We start from the raw sequence: 14,731 nt of genomic DNA, 5'->3' as shown, positions 1-14,731 counted from the left end.
GGGAAGCGGGGCCTCCAGGATTAAAACTGGCGCCCATATGGGATCCTGGCATATTCAAGGTGAGGACTTTAGCCGCTATGCTATCGTGCCGGGCCCTGATTTGTTTTTCTTAAAGATTTATTTATTTACTTGACTTAGAGAAAGAGGAGACAGAAAGAGGGCTTCCACCCTCTAAGTCACTCCCCAAATGACTATCACAGCTGTGGCCAAGCCAAGCTGAAGCCAGGAGCCAGGAGCTTCTGCTCTCCTACAAGGGTGCAGGGACCCAAACACATGGGCGCATCCTTCACTGCACATCTCCCAGGCACATTAGCAGGGAGCTGAATGGGAAGTGGAGCAGCAGGGACTCAAACTGGTACCCACAGGAGATGCCAGCATTGCAGGTGCCATGCCGCAACGCGGGCCCCATGGAAGATGTTTTAAGGAAATGTTTTTATAAATCTGGAGAAAGCCAGTTTTTGTTCTTTTTTATTTTTTTTTATTTTTTTTTTATGGAATCTGCACTGTGGTATATAGCAGATTGTCACTGTTATGCTGGCATCTGCGGTGGGCATTGCTTCCTGTCTCAGCTGCTCCACTTCTGATTCAGCTCCCCATTAAAACACCTGAGAAAGCAACAGAACATAGCCCCGTGTGCTTAGACCCCGGTCACCCACACATGAGACCCAGATGCAGTTCCAGGTTCCTGGCTTTGGCCTCACCCAGCCCACTGGTGTGGCCATTTAGGGGGTGTGATGGAAGATCTCTCTCTCGCGCTCTCGCTCTCTCCCGGAGCTGCAGCTGAGCCAGGCAGAAGTCAGCAGTCAGGAACTTCATCTGGGTCTCCCTCATGCATGGAGGTGACCTTTGCTGCATTCCTAGCTACGTTAACAGGGAGCAGGATCCCAAGGCTCTGGGCCATCCTCGACTGCTTTCCCAGGCCACAGGCAGGGAGCTGGACGGGAAGATTAGAACCGACTCCCACATGGGATCCTGGTGCGTTCAAGGCAAGGACTTTAGCCACTAGGCCACGGTGCCGGGCCTGCCATAATTTTTTTAAGATTTTTTTTTTTTTTAATTTGAAAGGCAGGGTTACACTGAGAAAGACACATAGAGGGAAAGAGATTTTCCATCCGCTGATTCACTCCCCAAATGGCGACAATGGCTGGAGCTGAGCTATCTGAAGCCAGGAGCCAGGAGCTTCTTCCAGTACTCTCACGGATGCAGGGTCTCAAGGCTTGGGCTGCCTCTACTTCTTCGCCAGACCACAAACAGGGAGCTGGATGGGATGTGGAGCAGCCAGGATACGAACCGGCACCAATATTCAATCCCAGCAGCTGCAAAGCAGGGATTAAGCCAATTGGGCTCAATTGCAGATCAGACTTAAGGTGAGAAGGAGTGACATTCCCCAGACGGCTGCCATGGCCAGAGGTGAGCCCTTCTGAAGCTGGGAGTCAGGAGCTTCTTCGAGGTCTCCCATGCAGCTGTGGGTCATTCTCTGCTTTTGGGACCAGGTGAGGTCAAAAGCCAGGCGCCTGGTACTCAGGCGGGCCAACACAGTGTGCTCTCCCCTGCCTTCTGACGCGCCTCCTTCCATGACAGGAGTGATTGCCATCAGTCATAACATGTCCGTTCTCACACACTCACGGAGCACTTGCTGTTTGCCTCGCATGTGTAGCTGGGAGCCGGGACTTTGACAGTCTGTCAGAAGCTCAGTCGAGTGAGTGAGGAATTCCAATTGGCACGGTCACAGGGGCAAGGGCAGCTCTCCCTGCCACACCCCGCTGCCCGATGTGCCTGCCTTCCTGCTGTAGCCTCAGGGCTGGGCACAGCGCCCCACACAGAGTACAAGCACAGCACCATGCGTCAGACCCACCCTCCACCAAGGGAGCCTTTGAACGGATTTCATTTTCATCTTTGGAAAATATTTATGCATTTGAGGGGGCCGGTGCCAGGAGCCTGGAACGCCATCTGGGTCTTCCACGTGGGTGGCAGGGGGCCAGGCCTGTGAACACTGGCTGCCTCGCACGGTGCGTATTGGAGTCGGACTGGGCTGGAAGCAGAGGCGGGCAGAGAAGTCCCGAGCACAGGATGCAGGCGCTGCAAGCGGCAACTTAGCCACAGGGCTAAACACCCACTCCAAGTGTATTTTTATTTATTTTCATCTACTAGAACAGCTGCATCACCCCCCCCCACGCACACACAGATTATCTTCCATTCAGTGGTTCATTCCCTGGTACCCTCAGTTGTCAGGACTGAGCCAGGCTGAAGCCAGAAGCCTGGAGCTGCACCTGGGTCTCTCATGTGGATGGCAGGGACTGGCGTACTTAGGTCATGCTGTGCTGAATCCCAGGTGCATTAGCAGGAAATGAGATCAGAAGTAGAGCAGGGTCCAACGGGATAGCCTAGTAGCTAAATATTTGCCCTGCATCTGCCAGGATCCCATATAAGTGCCGGTTCATTTCTCACTGTTCCACTTGCTATCCAACTCCCTGCTTGTGGCTTGGAAAAGCAGTGGAGGATGGTCTGAAGCCTTGGAACCCTGCACCAACGTGGGAGACTCAGAAGCAGCTTCTGGCTCCTGGTTTCAAATTGGTTCAGCTCCAGCTGTTGCAGCCATTTGGAGAGTGAACCATCTGATGGAGGATCTTCCTCTCTGTCTCTCCTCCTCTCTGTGTATCTGCCTTTCTAATAAAAACAAATAAATCATTAAAAAAATAGTAGAGCAGCTGGGTTCTGAAACAGGCACTCTGAAATGGGATATGGACATTGTAAGCAGTAGCATAACTTGCTGCCCCACATATTTCTTTTTTTTTTTAAGATTTACTTATTTTATTACAAAGTCAGACAGAGGGGAAGAGAGACAGAGAGGAAGATCTTCCGTCTGATGATTCACTCCCCAAGTGACCACAGCGGCCAGTGCTGTGCCGATCCGAAGCCAGGAACCAGGAAACTCTTCCAGGTCTCCCATGCAGGTGTAGGGTCCCAAGGCCTTGGGCCATCCTCGACTGCCTTCCCAGGCTACATGTAGGGAGCTGGATGGGAAGTGGAGCAGCTGGGATTAGAACCGGAGCCCATATGGGATCCCGGGGTGTTCAAGGCAAGGACTTTCGCCACTAGGCCACGGCGCCGGGCCCTGCCCCACATATTTCTAAAAAGAACTGCTGGATCTGGCATGGTGGCCTAGCGACTAAAATCTTTTTTTTTTTTTTTTACTTTTTTTTTTAAGATTTATTATTATTGGAAAGCCAGATATACAGAGAGGAGGAGAGACAGAGGGGAAGATCTTCCATCTGATGTTTCACTCCCCAAGTGAGCCGCAACGGGCCGGTGCGCGCCAATCCGATGCTGGGAACCTGGAACATCTTCCAGGTTTCCCACCCTGGTGCAGTGTCCCAAAGCCTTGGGCCATCCTCGACTGCTTTCCCAGGCCACAAGCAGGGAGCTGGATGGGAAGTGGAGCAGCTGGGATTAGAACCGGCGCCCATATGGGATCCCGGGGCGTTGAAGGCGAGGACTTTAGCCGCTAGGCCACGGTGCCAGGCCCGACTAAAATCTTTAAAAATAAAAAGAACTGCATGTCTTGCTTCTGCCAGGAGACACTTCAATCATGCAGCCTGGTTCTCTGACCCCGCCACTGTCCCATCACACGTTAGGGCATCTGGAAACCGCCCTCTCTCTGCACCCACTATGTCACTGCTCCAGGCTCCAGGAAAGGCTCCCAAGAGCATCCCCTGTGACACTTGGTGGCTGAGAGTCTCAGGAAATGTTTGTTTTTGGCAGAAGACTTTACTTGGAGTTTCTGAACACAGGTATGTTGTGGGTGCCATCACGACCAACTGTGATTCTACAAGCACTTAACTCCTCAAGTTCCTACCCCATGGCTTCCAGGGCATTGTTCTAGCAGTTCCTGACACACCCCGTTCTACTGCCCTTTCCACTACGACTGGTGACAGTGCCTGAGAGCCAGGCAGACAGGAAATAAAACACAACCCCTGCTCATCTATGCTTCCGTTGCCATGGGGATGTCCACAGATGACACACTCAGCCCGCACAGTGAGCGGGCTCCCTCCCAGTCCCAGTTAGAGGTTCTTCCTTCAGGGAAGCCAGTGCACCGTGGAGGCCGGAGACTGGCACACAGGCATGACAGCCCACCTCGGCCTCTCAGGCCTGGGGAGGCCTTCCTGAGGCTGCCTGGCCCATGCCCTTACCTCCTGGCTTGGAGTCCAACCACGGGCACTTTGTTCCTAATGTTCTTCACAAACAGAATTTACAATCTCCAGAAGTTCCCCAAGAAGTTCCTACCATGCAAACTGCATGACCCTCAGTGGGTTGGTTCTCCAAGCCTGGTCGTCTCCTCTGGATGTCCTCCCAGCCCAGTTACTCTTGACACCGCTTCCAGGGACCACGGAGAGCAGGCCTGGGGTGTGGCCTCTCTCTTTCTGCTTTCTTCAGAGCCTCACCCCACTTCTTGGTACCCCTGCTGGCTCTGGGAGACAGGGAGAGGCTCCCCACCCCCAGCAGGAGGTCAACCAATGAAAAGCAGGCCAGTCATGGTCACGGTCACGGCTTTGGTCTTCACCCTTCCCAGTGAGATAAAGCAGAGAGAGGGAGCAGGGAGGGCTGTTTTTAATGAGGATCTTTAAAGCCTCTCTCAGACAGCAGACAGAGCCCGAGGCAGCTCAGGAACCCAGGTGCGGGCAGCAGGCCTACTGCCTCCGATGACCCTGCAGGACAGAAAGAGCCCTGCTCAGACAGGGTGGCCTCCTCCCGCTCACACAATGAAATCCCACCTTCAGAACGGCTTCAGGAACCATCCCAACACTTGGGGAATAACAAGGTTGGGTAGCCCAGACGGCCCAGCCTGGATTGAAGGTGAAGAGTGTGTGATTTCATCCTTGTTGCTGCCTCCCTGGCCCTCTCTCTGGCCCCCGATTCCCCGAAACAGTGTCCAAATGTGCATGGAGCTTCCCCTTAGCTCCCGCGTTTGCTGGCTTTCCCACCCTGGGCCCTACAGCACAAAGAAGCCTAGGCCTGTAAGTGAGGCTGACACCCACCCAGAGGCTGGATCCCGGCTGCTCTCTCCTGACAGCCGAGCATCGTGATTCTGCTAATTAAGCCGCTTTCTTGTCTTTAATTAGCTGCCTGTGAATCTTGTTGGGAAGTCTTGGATCCGTGAAATAATCTGGGATAAAAATCAAAAGGAAGACATCAGTTATGCTGCGGGGGGGGGGGGGGGGTGAGGCGGGGGAGGGAGGGAAGGACTGGAAGGGAGCCCGTTCACTCTGCCACAAAGCAAGGGCGGGCCGCTTGGCCCTAGCAGTGTGGCTGGAGGTTCCAGTGTGAGATGCTAACGCGAACTGTTGTGGCAAATCCCTGTGGCCAATGGCCCAGCCAGCAGTCCCGAGCCTGCCAAGGAAGGCTCACAGGGCTGGCAACCCATGGCCTGCACACTGTGCTGTCCCCCCCCACCACCACACTTGGGGCGCAGGCCGATGCTTGCTGACACGCGGGGAGCCGCCGTCACGGGGAGCTCTGGGAGTCTCTGGGCCCAAATGCATGCCAAGTGTTATTCTCGTCTCCTCTGGGCCTGCCAGCTCCTGTCTGGGAGCCATCCCGCTTTCTCTGAGAGCATCCTCTCCGCGGAGAGCTGGGTGATGACAGAGGAGGGGTGTTGTACACGCTGCCCGCCTTCCCCACACTGTACATCAGACACGTGCAGAGGTGCAGGCAGACACGGCAGTGGGGCCCGCCCGGATGTTTCCTCTAAATACCATTGACCTTCAGCCAGCTCGGGCAGTCCATTAGAATTACCTGGGGAGCCTTTAAAACTGTGGATGCTGAGCCTCGCCCCTGACTAATTAAATCAAAACCTCCTGGGGTGCCGCCTGAACACCAGCATTTCTTAAAAGCTCCCAGGTGCCGCTGCTCAGCCAGGGTGGGGCAAGAAGGGCAGCCAGGCGGGCCTCCCTCTGGGACTCAGAATCCCCCCGCCCCGCCATTGCCAGGAGGAAGCCCCGCCCCAGGCCCTGTCCACCTGCCCTCCCCCACCCCCCGCATGTGCCAGAGAGTGGAGACACCTCTGGAAAAGGTCACTTGGCAGCAGACAACCAGGGAAGGAGCACCCCGACTCGGGTCTCCCCTGGGGTGGGGGAATAGCCCTGGATTTGCCTGAATCAGAATTCTCAATATTTCTTCCAGCTTTCTGCCACCCAAAACAGACACCACTTTTTCTCACCTGCAGCAAATTCCCGGATGTTCTCTGGTCTTTTCAAGAACAGTTCTCTGGAAAAACATGCAGGGGTGGGGTGGGGTGGGGTGGGGTGGGGTGGGGTAGGAGGGAGAGCAGGCATTCAGCCACCTCAGGAGTGAACCCAGCAGCCACTCCTGCTGGCCAAGGCCCTCTCACTCCAGCTCAAGAACTGAGGCAAGGAGTGCAACGCCCTACATGGCCTCTGAGCCAGAGCGCGTGGCACAGCTGAGTTCCCACGGAGCTCGCAGGTAGAGGCACAGATCCACAGCCTGTGATGTCCTGAGAAAATGGAGGCATGCATTCCCAGTTAGGGCAGCGGGATGACCACAATCAACAGCTGCAAAGATGGCTTCAGAGGGTCACCGGCCCTGCGGTCCCTGGGACAGACACCACACTGGCCCTCTGTGGCTTATAAAGCACGCCCACAAGCATTGTATGCACAATGCATCTGTTTCACAGATGCAAAAGGCAGACCCTTGGTGGGTAATCATGTACCCAGGTTCATAAAGACAGTAAGTAGAGAGAGCCGGCCTTTTAACTCCTAGGGCAGTGCGTGCCCTTGGCTGTGGGCTGCCCCACCCTACCAGCCCAACTTCCACGTCCTCTGGGCTGAGGTCACCACAGCCCAGGAAGCTCCCCTCCCCAGCTTTAAGACTCTTGTTCTCCTTCCGTGATAAATAACTGCATCCAATACAAGGGACTGGGGTTGCTTTTAAAGACAAACTGTGGGCTGACCTCCAAGCAGTGATGTCAAGGGAGAGAGAACAGGTAAGTTCCTAAATTTCTCAAAAGGCCGAGGAAGCTCCAGCGAGCACTGAGAGGGAGGCTACGGGCCCTGCACAGCTGACCCCACACAACGGCCGGTGGGAGAGAGGAACAGCAGAGGCACATGGGGCCGTCGGGACCAAGCTGGGCACATCTTCTATCTCCAGATGGGACTTTCTCTGAGCAGAGATGCCAGTTTGCCTCCACTCTCCTACCCACAGCATCCACGAGAGCACTCAAGGAATGGCTGGGCTCCCAGATGGCAATGGGAGAATCAGAGATGTTCATTCTGGTAGGAGTCAGGGGGCCTGTACAGCAAGGAGTGGGGTCAGGGGTCAAGGGGTGGGAGGATGCCAAGGCAGCTATGTGAGGCGGGCCTGGAATGCCAGGGATCAAAGGCTTGTCCTAAATTGGAAACAAAACAGTGGGAGTGCTGTGGCAGTACATGGGTTAGTCATCTGCCTGCTGAGCCAACATCTCATGGGCACAGGTTTGTGTCCCAGCTGCTCCACTTCCCATCCTGCTCCCTGCTTGTGGCCTGGGAAAGCAGTAGATGGCAGCCCGAAGCCTTGGGACCCTGCACCCATGTGCAAGACCCAGAAGAAGCTGCTTGCTGTTGGCTTCGGATCACTTCAGCTCTGACCATTGTGGCCGTTTTGGGAAGTGAACCAGTAGATGAAAGATCTCTTGATTTCTCCTCTCCCTCTGTAAAGTCAGCTTTTCCATTAAAAATAAATCTTAAAAAAAAAAAAAAAGACAACAGCAGGGAAGTAGTGCGTGACTATACTACAGTTGCACAATGGGACACTACACAGAGGTGAAGGTGCCCGATGCTGCCGAGCAGAAGCCAAGCCCAGAAGAGCACAGTTAGGCAAAAGGCAGAGCCAGGCTGCGCTCAGAGGGGTCAGGAGACCCTCCAGTTCTGGGGTGGGGGGATAACTGGAAGGGACTGCCACAGGGGGCTAGGGTGCTGTCAGGCCTGGGAGTTCACCCAGGTTAGGCTATCTCACTTCTCTGCAAGTTACATTTCAAGTGATGCTAAGAGCCAGGCAGGACCGCGGATGCTCTGGTGCCACTTGAGGCTCTCCCAGCCCGGGGCTGACACGCTCAGGGCTGGGTGTGGGCAAGATTCACCTGCCTGGGAATCCACAAAGACACCCAGCAAGGCCTTCCTATAGGTTCACACAGCTCTCCCCTCTACACCCCCAAACGTTTCTGGGTGCTGGAAATAAATGACACTACTGCTGTTCCCTCTGCAGATTCACAGTGTCGGGGGTTCTGTACACTAGTGTCTAGATGGGTGCAGCCTGGAGAGCTGCGGCCAGTCACAAAATACCAGGATCCAGGAACGCAGGTGGGAAATTCAGTTCACGAACAAGCACAGCTGGGAGTTTCTCTGGGCTTCCTGTAAGCCGGGGGCGGGCGCTGGGGCAGAGCCCTGCGTAGAAACCCACTCGCACTATGGGCCCGTTGGCATCCCAGTGAGCTCCGTTCAAGTCCCACCTGCTCCACTTCCCATCCAGCTCCCTGCTGATGCACCTGGGAAAGCAGCAGAGGATGGCCCAAGTGCTTGGGCCTTGGCACCCACATGGGGGACCTGATGAAGTTCCTGGCTCCTGGCTTCGGCCTGGCCCAGCCCTGACCTTGTGGTCATCTGGGGAGTCACTCAGTGAGTGGAAGATCTCTTTCTCTGCCTGTCTCTATGTGTAATTTTGCCTTTCAAATAAAGAAGTAAATCTTAAGAACCAGTGCAGACACAGTGGTCGGGACTCTGTCTTCTTGGCCACCTTTCTCCTTTGTCACAGGAAGAACCATGTGAGGTGTCCCCGGCAGGTGAGTGGCAGATTCTGGCTCCTTCTGGAAGCAGGCCAAGGAAACATCACTATCACCAACCCCCTATCCTACAAACCTACCTGTCCCCAGCCCACCCCCTCCCCAAAAAGGAAAGGCCTAAAGGGGTCAGGGGGTCCCTGGAGGGTAGCTTCAGGGACACCACAAAGAAGAGCAGGGAGGCCTGGCTGGCCCTGGGGGAAGGGAGAGGATGGGGTGGGAGGAGGCAGATGTAGGGTCGGGGAAGACACCTCTTTCTCCTGCAAACAGCCTGGACACACAGAAAGACAGGGCCACCCCTCACATGGGAGCAGAACAACACCTCCTCATGCGCCATCCCCAAGTGCTCCCATCCTGCTGGTGGTGAGTAATGCGAACCAGGATTTAATTCAGGCTTTTAGCATCCCTCCTCAATTTCTCTGTTGGAACTGCTGAAAATGCCCCAGAATAGGAACACAGTCATTCTTTCTTTTTCCTGCAGAATAAAAACTCCAAAACCATGCAGGCACGCCTGATCCCTGGATTGGGAACTGACAGACCACCCCTACACTGGTTTTTAAAAGATTTATTTCTATTGGAAAGGCATATTTACAAAGAGAAGGAGACAGACAAACATCTTACATCTGCTGGTTCATTCCCTCAAAGAGCCGCAATGGCCTGAGCTGAGCCAATCTGAAGCCAGGAGCTTCTTCTGGGTCTCCCATGCAGTGCAGGGTCCCAAGGCTTTGGGCTGTCCTCCACTGCTTTGCCAGGCCACAAGCAGGGAGCTGGATGGGAAGTGGAGCAGCTGAGACATGAACTGATGCCCATGTGGAATCCTAGTGCTAGCAAGGTATTTAGCCATCGAGCCTTTGTGTCAGGTCCCCTAAACTACCTCCTGCTCAGGCCTCACCTTCAGCTTCCCAGGGAAACAACCTTCCCGGCTTCCTTCTCCCATCTGTCCTCTGAGAGTTGCTGCCACTTGGAAGACAAGAACAGGAATAGTGAGACTTGGGATGGGGCAGGGAATGTGCCTCTCCCAGGCTGACTTCAGAGAGCCCCGCCTTTGGCTGGAAGCACCAGCTCTGCCAACTGGGGAGCTTAACTTTCCTCATCTGCCAAAGGGAAATGACACGAGTCGCCTCGTGTCTAGCTGTGTCTGTCACGCTAGCACTCCGACTCTTGGCCTCCCCAGGACCTGCTTGCTCTCTGGCTCCCCATGGACAGGCTCCGAGGACAGGTAGCCCCTGAGCATGGCCCCTGTGTGTCTGTATTGCTCATTCTCTGTTCACTTCTTAGGTGGGACAGTGAAGACAGCAATGCTAAGATGCTTTGTATTTCTAATTTGTGTACTAGCAGGAGTTCCAGCAGAGGTGAGGCCTAGCAGCAGAATGCGGGCAGGGAAGCCAGGGAAAGGTGAATGTCTGCAGCTTTGTAAGTGTGTCCATATTATTCATTGCATGTCTCTTAGGATAACTTATATTGTTGCAGAAGCTGGGACACAGGTCTTCAGCTTAATGGATGGACTTCAGGGTAATGACCATTTGTTTCTCTTGGGGTTATGATTGACTGGATTGCCATATGGACTTGTGATTTGCTATTTCTAGTGGGTCCTGTTATCACCAAGCTTGGTTAACACGGCAGGATACTATATGGACGCCGGCTCTAATCCCGGCTGCCCTGCTTCCCATCCAGCTCCCTGCTTGTGGCCTGGGAAAGCAGTCGAGGACAGCCCAAAGCCTTGGGACACTGCATCCGCGTGGGAGACCTGGAAGAATCTCCTGGCTCCTGGCTTCAGATTGGCTCAGCTCCAGCCATTGCGGTCACTTGGGGAGTGAACCACCGGACAGAATATCCTCCTTTCTGTCTCTCCTCCTCTCTGTATATCTGACTTTCCAATAAAAATAAATTTTAAAAAAGACTCCTTAATAAACCTTAGGTATGTCCGGTGTGATCTCACTCATATCCCGCCACAAAGCAAAGGCCTGGCTGAAAGGTCTGGCTTGAGGCAGGAAAGAGTTTGTCACAGGACACACTGGAAACGGGCCTTTTACAGCAACAAAGGAGTATCTTCCAACATTTGAGACTTTCCTACAATAAGGTTCTCAGGGAGGGAGGGGAGTCTCAGACGTGTGAGACGGAGGAAGCCTCTCAGGGTGATCACGTCAAGCTCACCCCAGCAGAGAACAGCATCCTACACCTGCCGACTCTGCTTGGGCTTCCCAAGGCTAAATTTTCTCTTCCCCAGTTAAAGGGAATAATATGCATATTCTTTCTCTTTTTTAAGATTTATTTATTTTTATTAGAAAGTCAGATATACAGAGAGGGGGAAAGACAGAGAAGAAGATCTTTCATCTGATGATTCGCTCCCCAAGTGACCGCAACAGCCGGTGCTGTGCCCATCCGGAGCCAGGAGCCAGGAACTTCCTCCAGGTCTCCCACGCGGGTGCAGGGTCCCAAGGCTTTGGGCCGTCCTCGACTGCTTTTCCAGGATACAAGCAGGGAGCTGGATGGATTGTGGAGCTGCCGAAATTAGAACCGGCGCCCATACAGATTCCCAGCATGTTCAAGGCGAGGACTTTAGCTGCTAGGCCATGGCGCCAGGCCCATGCATATTCTTAAGAATGCAGAGGAGCAGGGCTGACACGATGGCTCACCTTCACGAGCCTGGATCCCATGTGGGCGTCGCTTCTAATCCCAGAAGCTCCACTTCCCGTCCAGCTCCCTGCTTGTGGCCTGGGAAAGCAGTCGAGGACGGCCCAAAGCCTTGGGACCCTGCACCCACATGGGAGACCTGGAAGAAGCTTCTGGCTCCTGGCTATTGCAGCCACTTGAGGTGTGAACCAGTTGATGGAAGATCTTTCGTCTGTCTTTCCTTCTCTTCGTAAATCTGCCTTTCTAATAAAAGTAAATATTTTTTTTAAAAATGTTGAGGGGGTCCCGGCACCGTGGCCTAGAGGCTAAAGTCCTCGCCTTGAATGTCCCAGGATCCCATATGGGCGCCGGTTCTAATCCCGGCAGCTCCACTTCCCATCCAGCTCCCTGCTTGTGGCCTGGGAAAGCAGTCGAGGACAGCCCAAAGCCTTGGGACCCTGCACCCATGTGGGAGACCCGGAAGATGTTCCTGGTTCCCAGCTTCGGATTGGCGCGCATCGGCCGTTGTGGCTCACTTGGGGAGTGAATCATTGGACGGAAGATCTTCCTCTCTGTCTCTCCTCCTCTCTGTATATCTGACTTTGTAATAAAATAAATAAATCTTTAAAAAAAAATGTTGAGGGACCAGCCCCAGAGTATAATAGGATAAGCCTCTGCCTGCAGCGCCAGCATTCCATTTGGGTGTCAATTCAGGTCCAGCTGCTCCATTTCCAATCCAGTTCCCTGTTTAGTGCCTGGAAAAGCTTCAGAGGATGGCCAGAGTCCATAGTCCTCTATACCCACATGGGACCCAGAAGAAGTTCCTGGCTTCAAGTCAGCCCAACTCCAGCTAAGCAGTCAACTGGGGAGTGAATCAGTGAACAGATCTCTCTCTCTCTCTCTTTCTCTCTCTCTCTTTCTCTCTCTCTCTTTCTCTCTCTCTTTCTCTCTCTCTCTCTCTCTCTCTCTCTCTAGCTGCCTTCTCTCTGTAAATCTGCCTTTAAAAAGAAGAAGAAGAAGAATGCAGATACCTGAAGGAAATCCTAGGTGCCACAAATCTCAGAGTTTGAAAAAATTTCACCTCAGGATGTTTTTTTAACTTTAAGCAATGTTAGGAAGTGTTTAAAGAAATATGCAGAGCTGGGCATTTCGGCTAGCAGTCAAGCTAACAGACCCCACATCCCGTATGGAATGAGAATCAAGCTCCTTCGTCCAGTGGCCTGCTCCTACAGACCCAGGGAGGCAGTCTTAATGGTCCCAGTAATCGGGTTCACACCCCCCAGATGGGAGACCTGGGTTGCCTTCCTGGCTGCTTGCTGCCTGGCCCAGTTCCCAGCCCTGGCCAGCACCTGAAGAGTGGGAGCTCCATCTAGCCCCCTCTGATTCTCATTTGAAAAGGACAAAAACAAAGGGGAGCTTTCAGATTCATGGAACTCCAAGGAGATGTGTTCCAGTTTCTCCCGGGCCACCCAACGCTGGGGTAGGCAACCACCTACCTTAAGAAACCACTGATGAGAAACTCCACTTCTTTGTGGGCCCTTAGATACTTCTCATTGGCTATCCGAGTCTGAATCTGGGCGGACAAGAGCAAAGGGTCCTGTTGCATGAGATACCCAGTTCCCAACCCTGGAGGTACCCAGCACGCACCCTGGAACCCACGCCTGGTTCTGCATGCTTGCAAGTGGAAGCTGGGTGTGAGCGAGTCAGCGCTTGCGGCCCTCCAGCTACGCTCAGGTGTCCTTACCTGGGGTCGGCGGCTGACCCGAGTGGGTTTCCACTCTCCCACCCGACCCCAGCTTTAGCTGTTACTGCTCTTCACACGCCAGTGGGACTCGGTTCGGTGTCCAGGTCCTGCCCCTCAGGGCGGTCTCCCCAACTCCCCTCCTCTCCTTCCCCGCCACCTCACGCTCCTCTTCTCTTGGGTTGAGTCGCCTCCTGCCTGTCTGGGGGGGGTCTCGGTCTTAGGGAAGCTGCCCTTTGATGATGGAGATCAGGGGGATGCGGGCGTGCCTATACCTTGAACTCACGCAACTTCTCCAGCTGCTCGGGGCTCAGCACCCCAGGGTCGGGTCCCAGCAGCCCACTCAGCAGCTCGCTGGGCAGCAACGCCATCTTGTCGCGGTCGTCAAGGCGACGGGCCGCGGGTTGCGAGGTCCCGCCCCGGCCCCGCCCCCGAGTCCAGCCCTGCTGGGCGGGGCGAGAGGGGGCTGGGCAGCGTCCTGAGGGAGGCAGGCAGGGAGAGGGGCGCCCTGGAGGGTGCTGGAGAGAGCCGAGTCTGCTTGCCAGGGAACCTGCAATGAGCTCTTCCTCCTAACCCCACACTACCCCCAAAGAGGCGTTGCTCTCAGCTCCAGAACCAGACAAGGAAAAGGGTTAGGCAGAATTTGAATCCCAACTGGGTCACTTGGACGGAAGATGGCAGAGGGCCTAGCGCTGGGGATGGAAGGAACCAGGCCTCCGCCTTCACCCTGGCCCCGAAGTTAGCCCTTGGAACTAAGTTCTGCAGAGGAAGGGATGTGCTCACATCAAAGAAGCTTGGAAGGGACTTGAAGGACATCCTGTAAGGATTTTCTCTTCTCCATCTTCCCCCTAGGCCCCTCCTACATTCTAAGTTATTTCTTCCACTCCCAATTGAACAGAGGAAGAAAAAGGCAATGGTTCTGCCAAGGATCCACTTAACAAAGCCAGAGAGCTGAAAATAGCTGACTGGGAAGGGCCTGCCCAGCTCCCGACACCCAAGGAGGCAGCGCCCAGCCCAGCCTTGCCTTGCCAGAGGCTGCAGGAGGGAACCCCAAAGGGAGGCTGCCTTCTCAGATGTGTGAACAGCTGTCCCAAGGAGCAAGGACAGGCACATCAGGAGTGGGCTGCAAGCCTCTTGCCAGGAACCCCATCTGGGTTATTTGTTTTTCAGAAGAGAGAGGGAATACAGTGTGAGGGAGATAAGCTGCCATCTGTCAGAGCTGGTGTTTTTCCAGCAGAGCAGAGGTTAGTCAGAGATGACATTTCTTAGTCCCCTGTCCCAGAGGGGACTGTGGGACCCTCCAGAGGCGACCACAAGCCACCTGTGGCTCTTCATCACCTAACATGTGGCTGAGAGTGTTAGATGTGCTCCCAGTGTAAAATATTTTTTAAATATATATATTTTTAATTGTTATTGGAAAGTCAGATTTATAGAGAGAAGGAGAGACAGAGAGGAAGATCCTCCATCCACTGGTTCACTCCCTAAGCAGCCGCAAAGCCGATCTGAAGCCAGGATCCAGAAGCTTTATCCGGGTCTCCCATGTGTGTGCA

At 54.2% G+C, this 14,731-nt stretch overlaps 1 protein-coding gene across 1 annotated transcript; it reads right to left on the bottom strand.

Annotated features, from left to right (window-relative positions):
- Positions 1 to 4,586: 4,586 nt before the first annotated feature.
- Positions 4,587 to 13,609, bottom strand: RIIAD1 (regulatory subunit of type II PKA R-subunit domain containing 1). The gene is made up of 5 exons (XM_004589185.3): positions 13,457 to 13,609; positions 12,937 to 13,013; positions 6,218 to 6,264; positions 5,037 to 5,164; positions 4,587 to 4,706 (listed from the first exon to the last, which is right to left on the bottom strand). Exons 1-4 carry the CDS (start codon positions 13,550 to 13,552, stop codon positions 5,094 to 5,096), a joined length of 291 nt encoding a protein of 96 aa, XP_004589242.1. The 5' UTR covers positions 13,553 to 13,609; the 3' UTR covers positions 4,587 to 4,706; positions 5,037 to 5,093.
- Between the last annotated feature and the right edge of the window lie 1,122 nt (positions 13,610 to 14,731).

This window comes from Ochotona princeps, chromosome 2 (assembly GCF_030435755.1).
Source record: "Ochotona princeps isolate mOchPri1 chromosome 2, mOchPri1.hap1, whole genome shotgun sequence".
NCBI classification, from domain to species: domain Eukaryota; kingdom Metazoa; phylum Chordata; class Mammalia; order Lagomorpha; family Ochotonidae; genus Ochotona; species Ochotona princeps.
The sequence above is the reverse complement of the archived record's forward strand: the minus strand, read 5'-3'. Positions and strand labels throughout refer to the sequence as shown.

What these genes read in the sequence shown, in the direction of transcription:
- RIIAD1 (XM_004589185.3), bottom strand. Translation starts at nt 13,552, where the DNA reads ATGGCGTTGCTGCCCAGCGAGCTGCTGAGTGGGCTGCTGGGACCCGAC. An exon ending in AGAAGTTGCGTGAGTTCAAG is followed by an intron (nt 13,014 to 13,456) that starts GTATAGGCACGC and finishes TTGTCCGCCCAG; the next exon opens with ATTCAGACTCGGATAGCCAA. An exon ending in CTCATCAGTGGTTTCTTAAG is followed by an intron (nt 6,265 to 12,936) that starts GTAGGTGGTTGC and finishes ATGTTTTTCCAG; the next exon opens with AGAACTGTTCTTGAAAAGAC.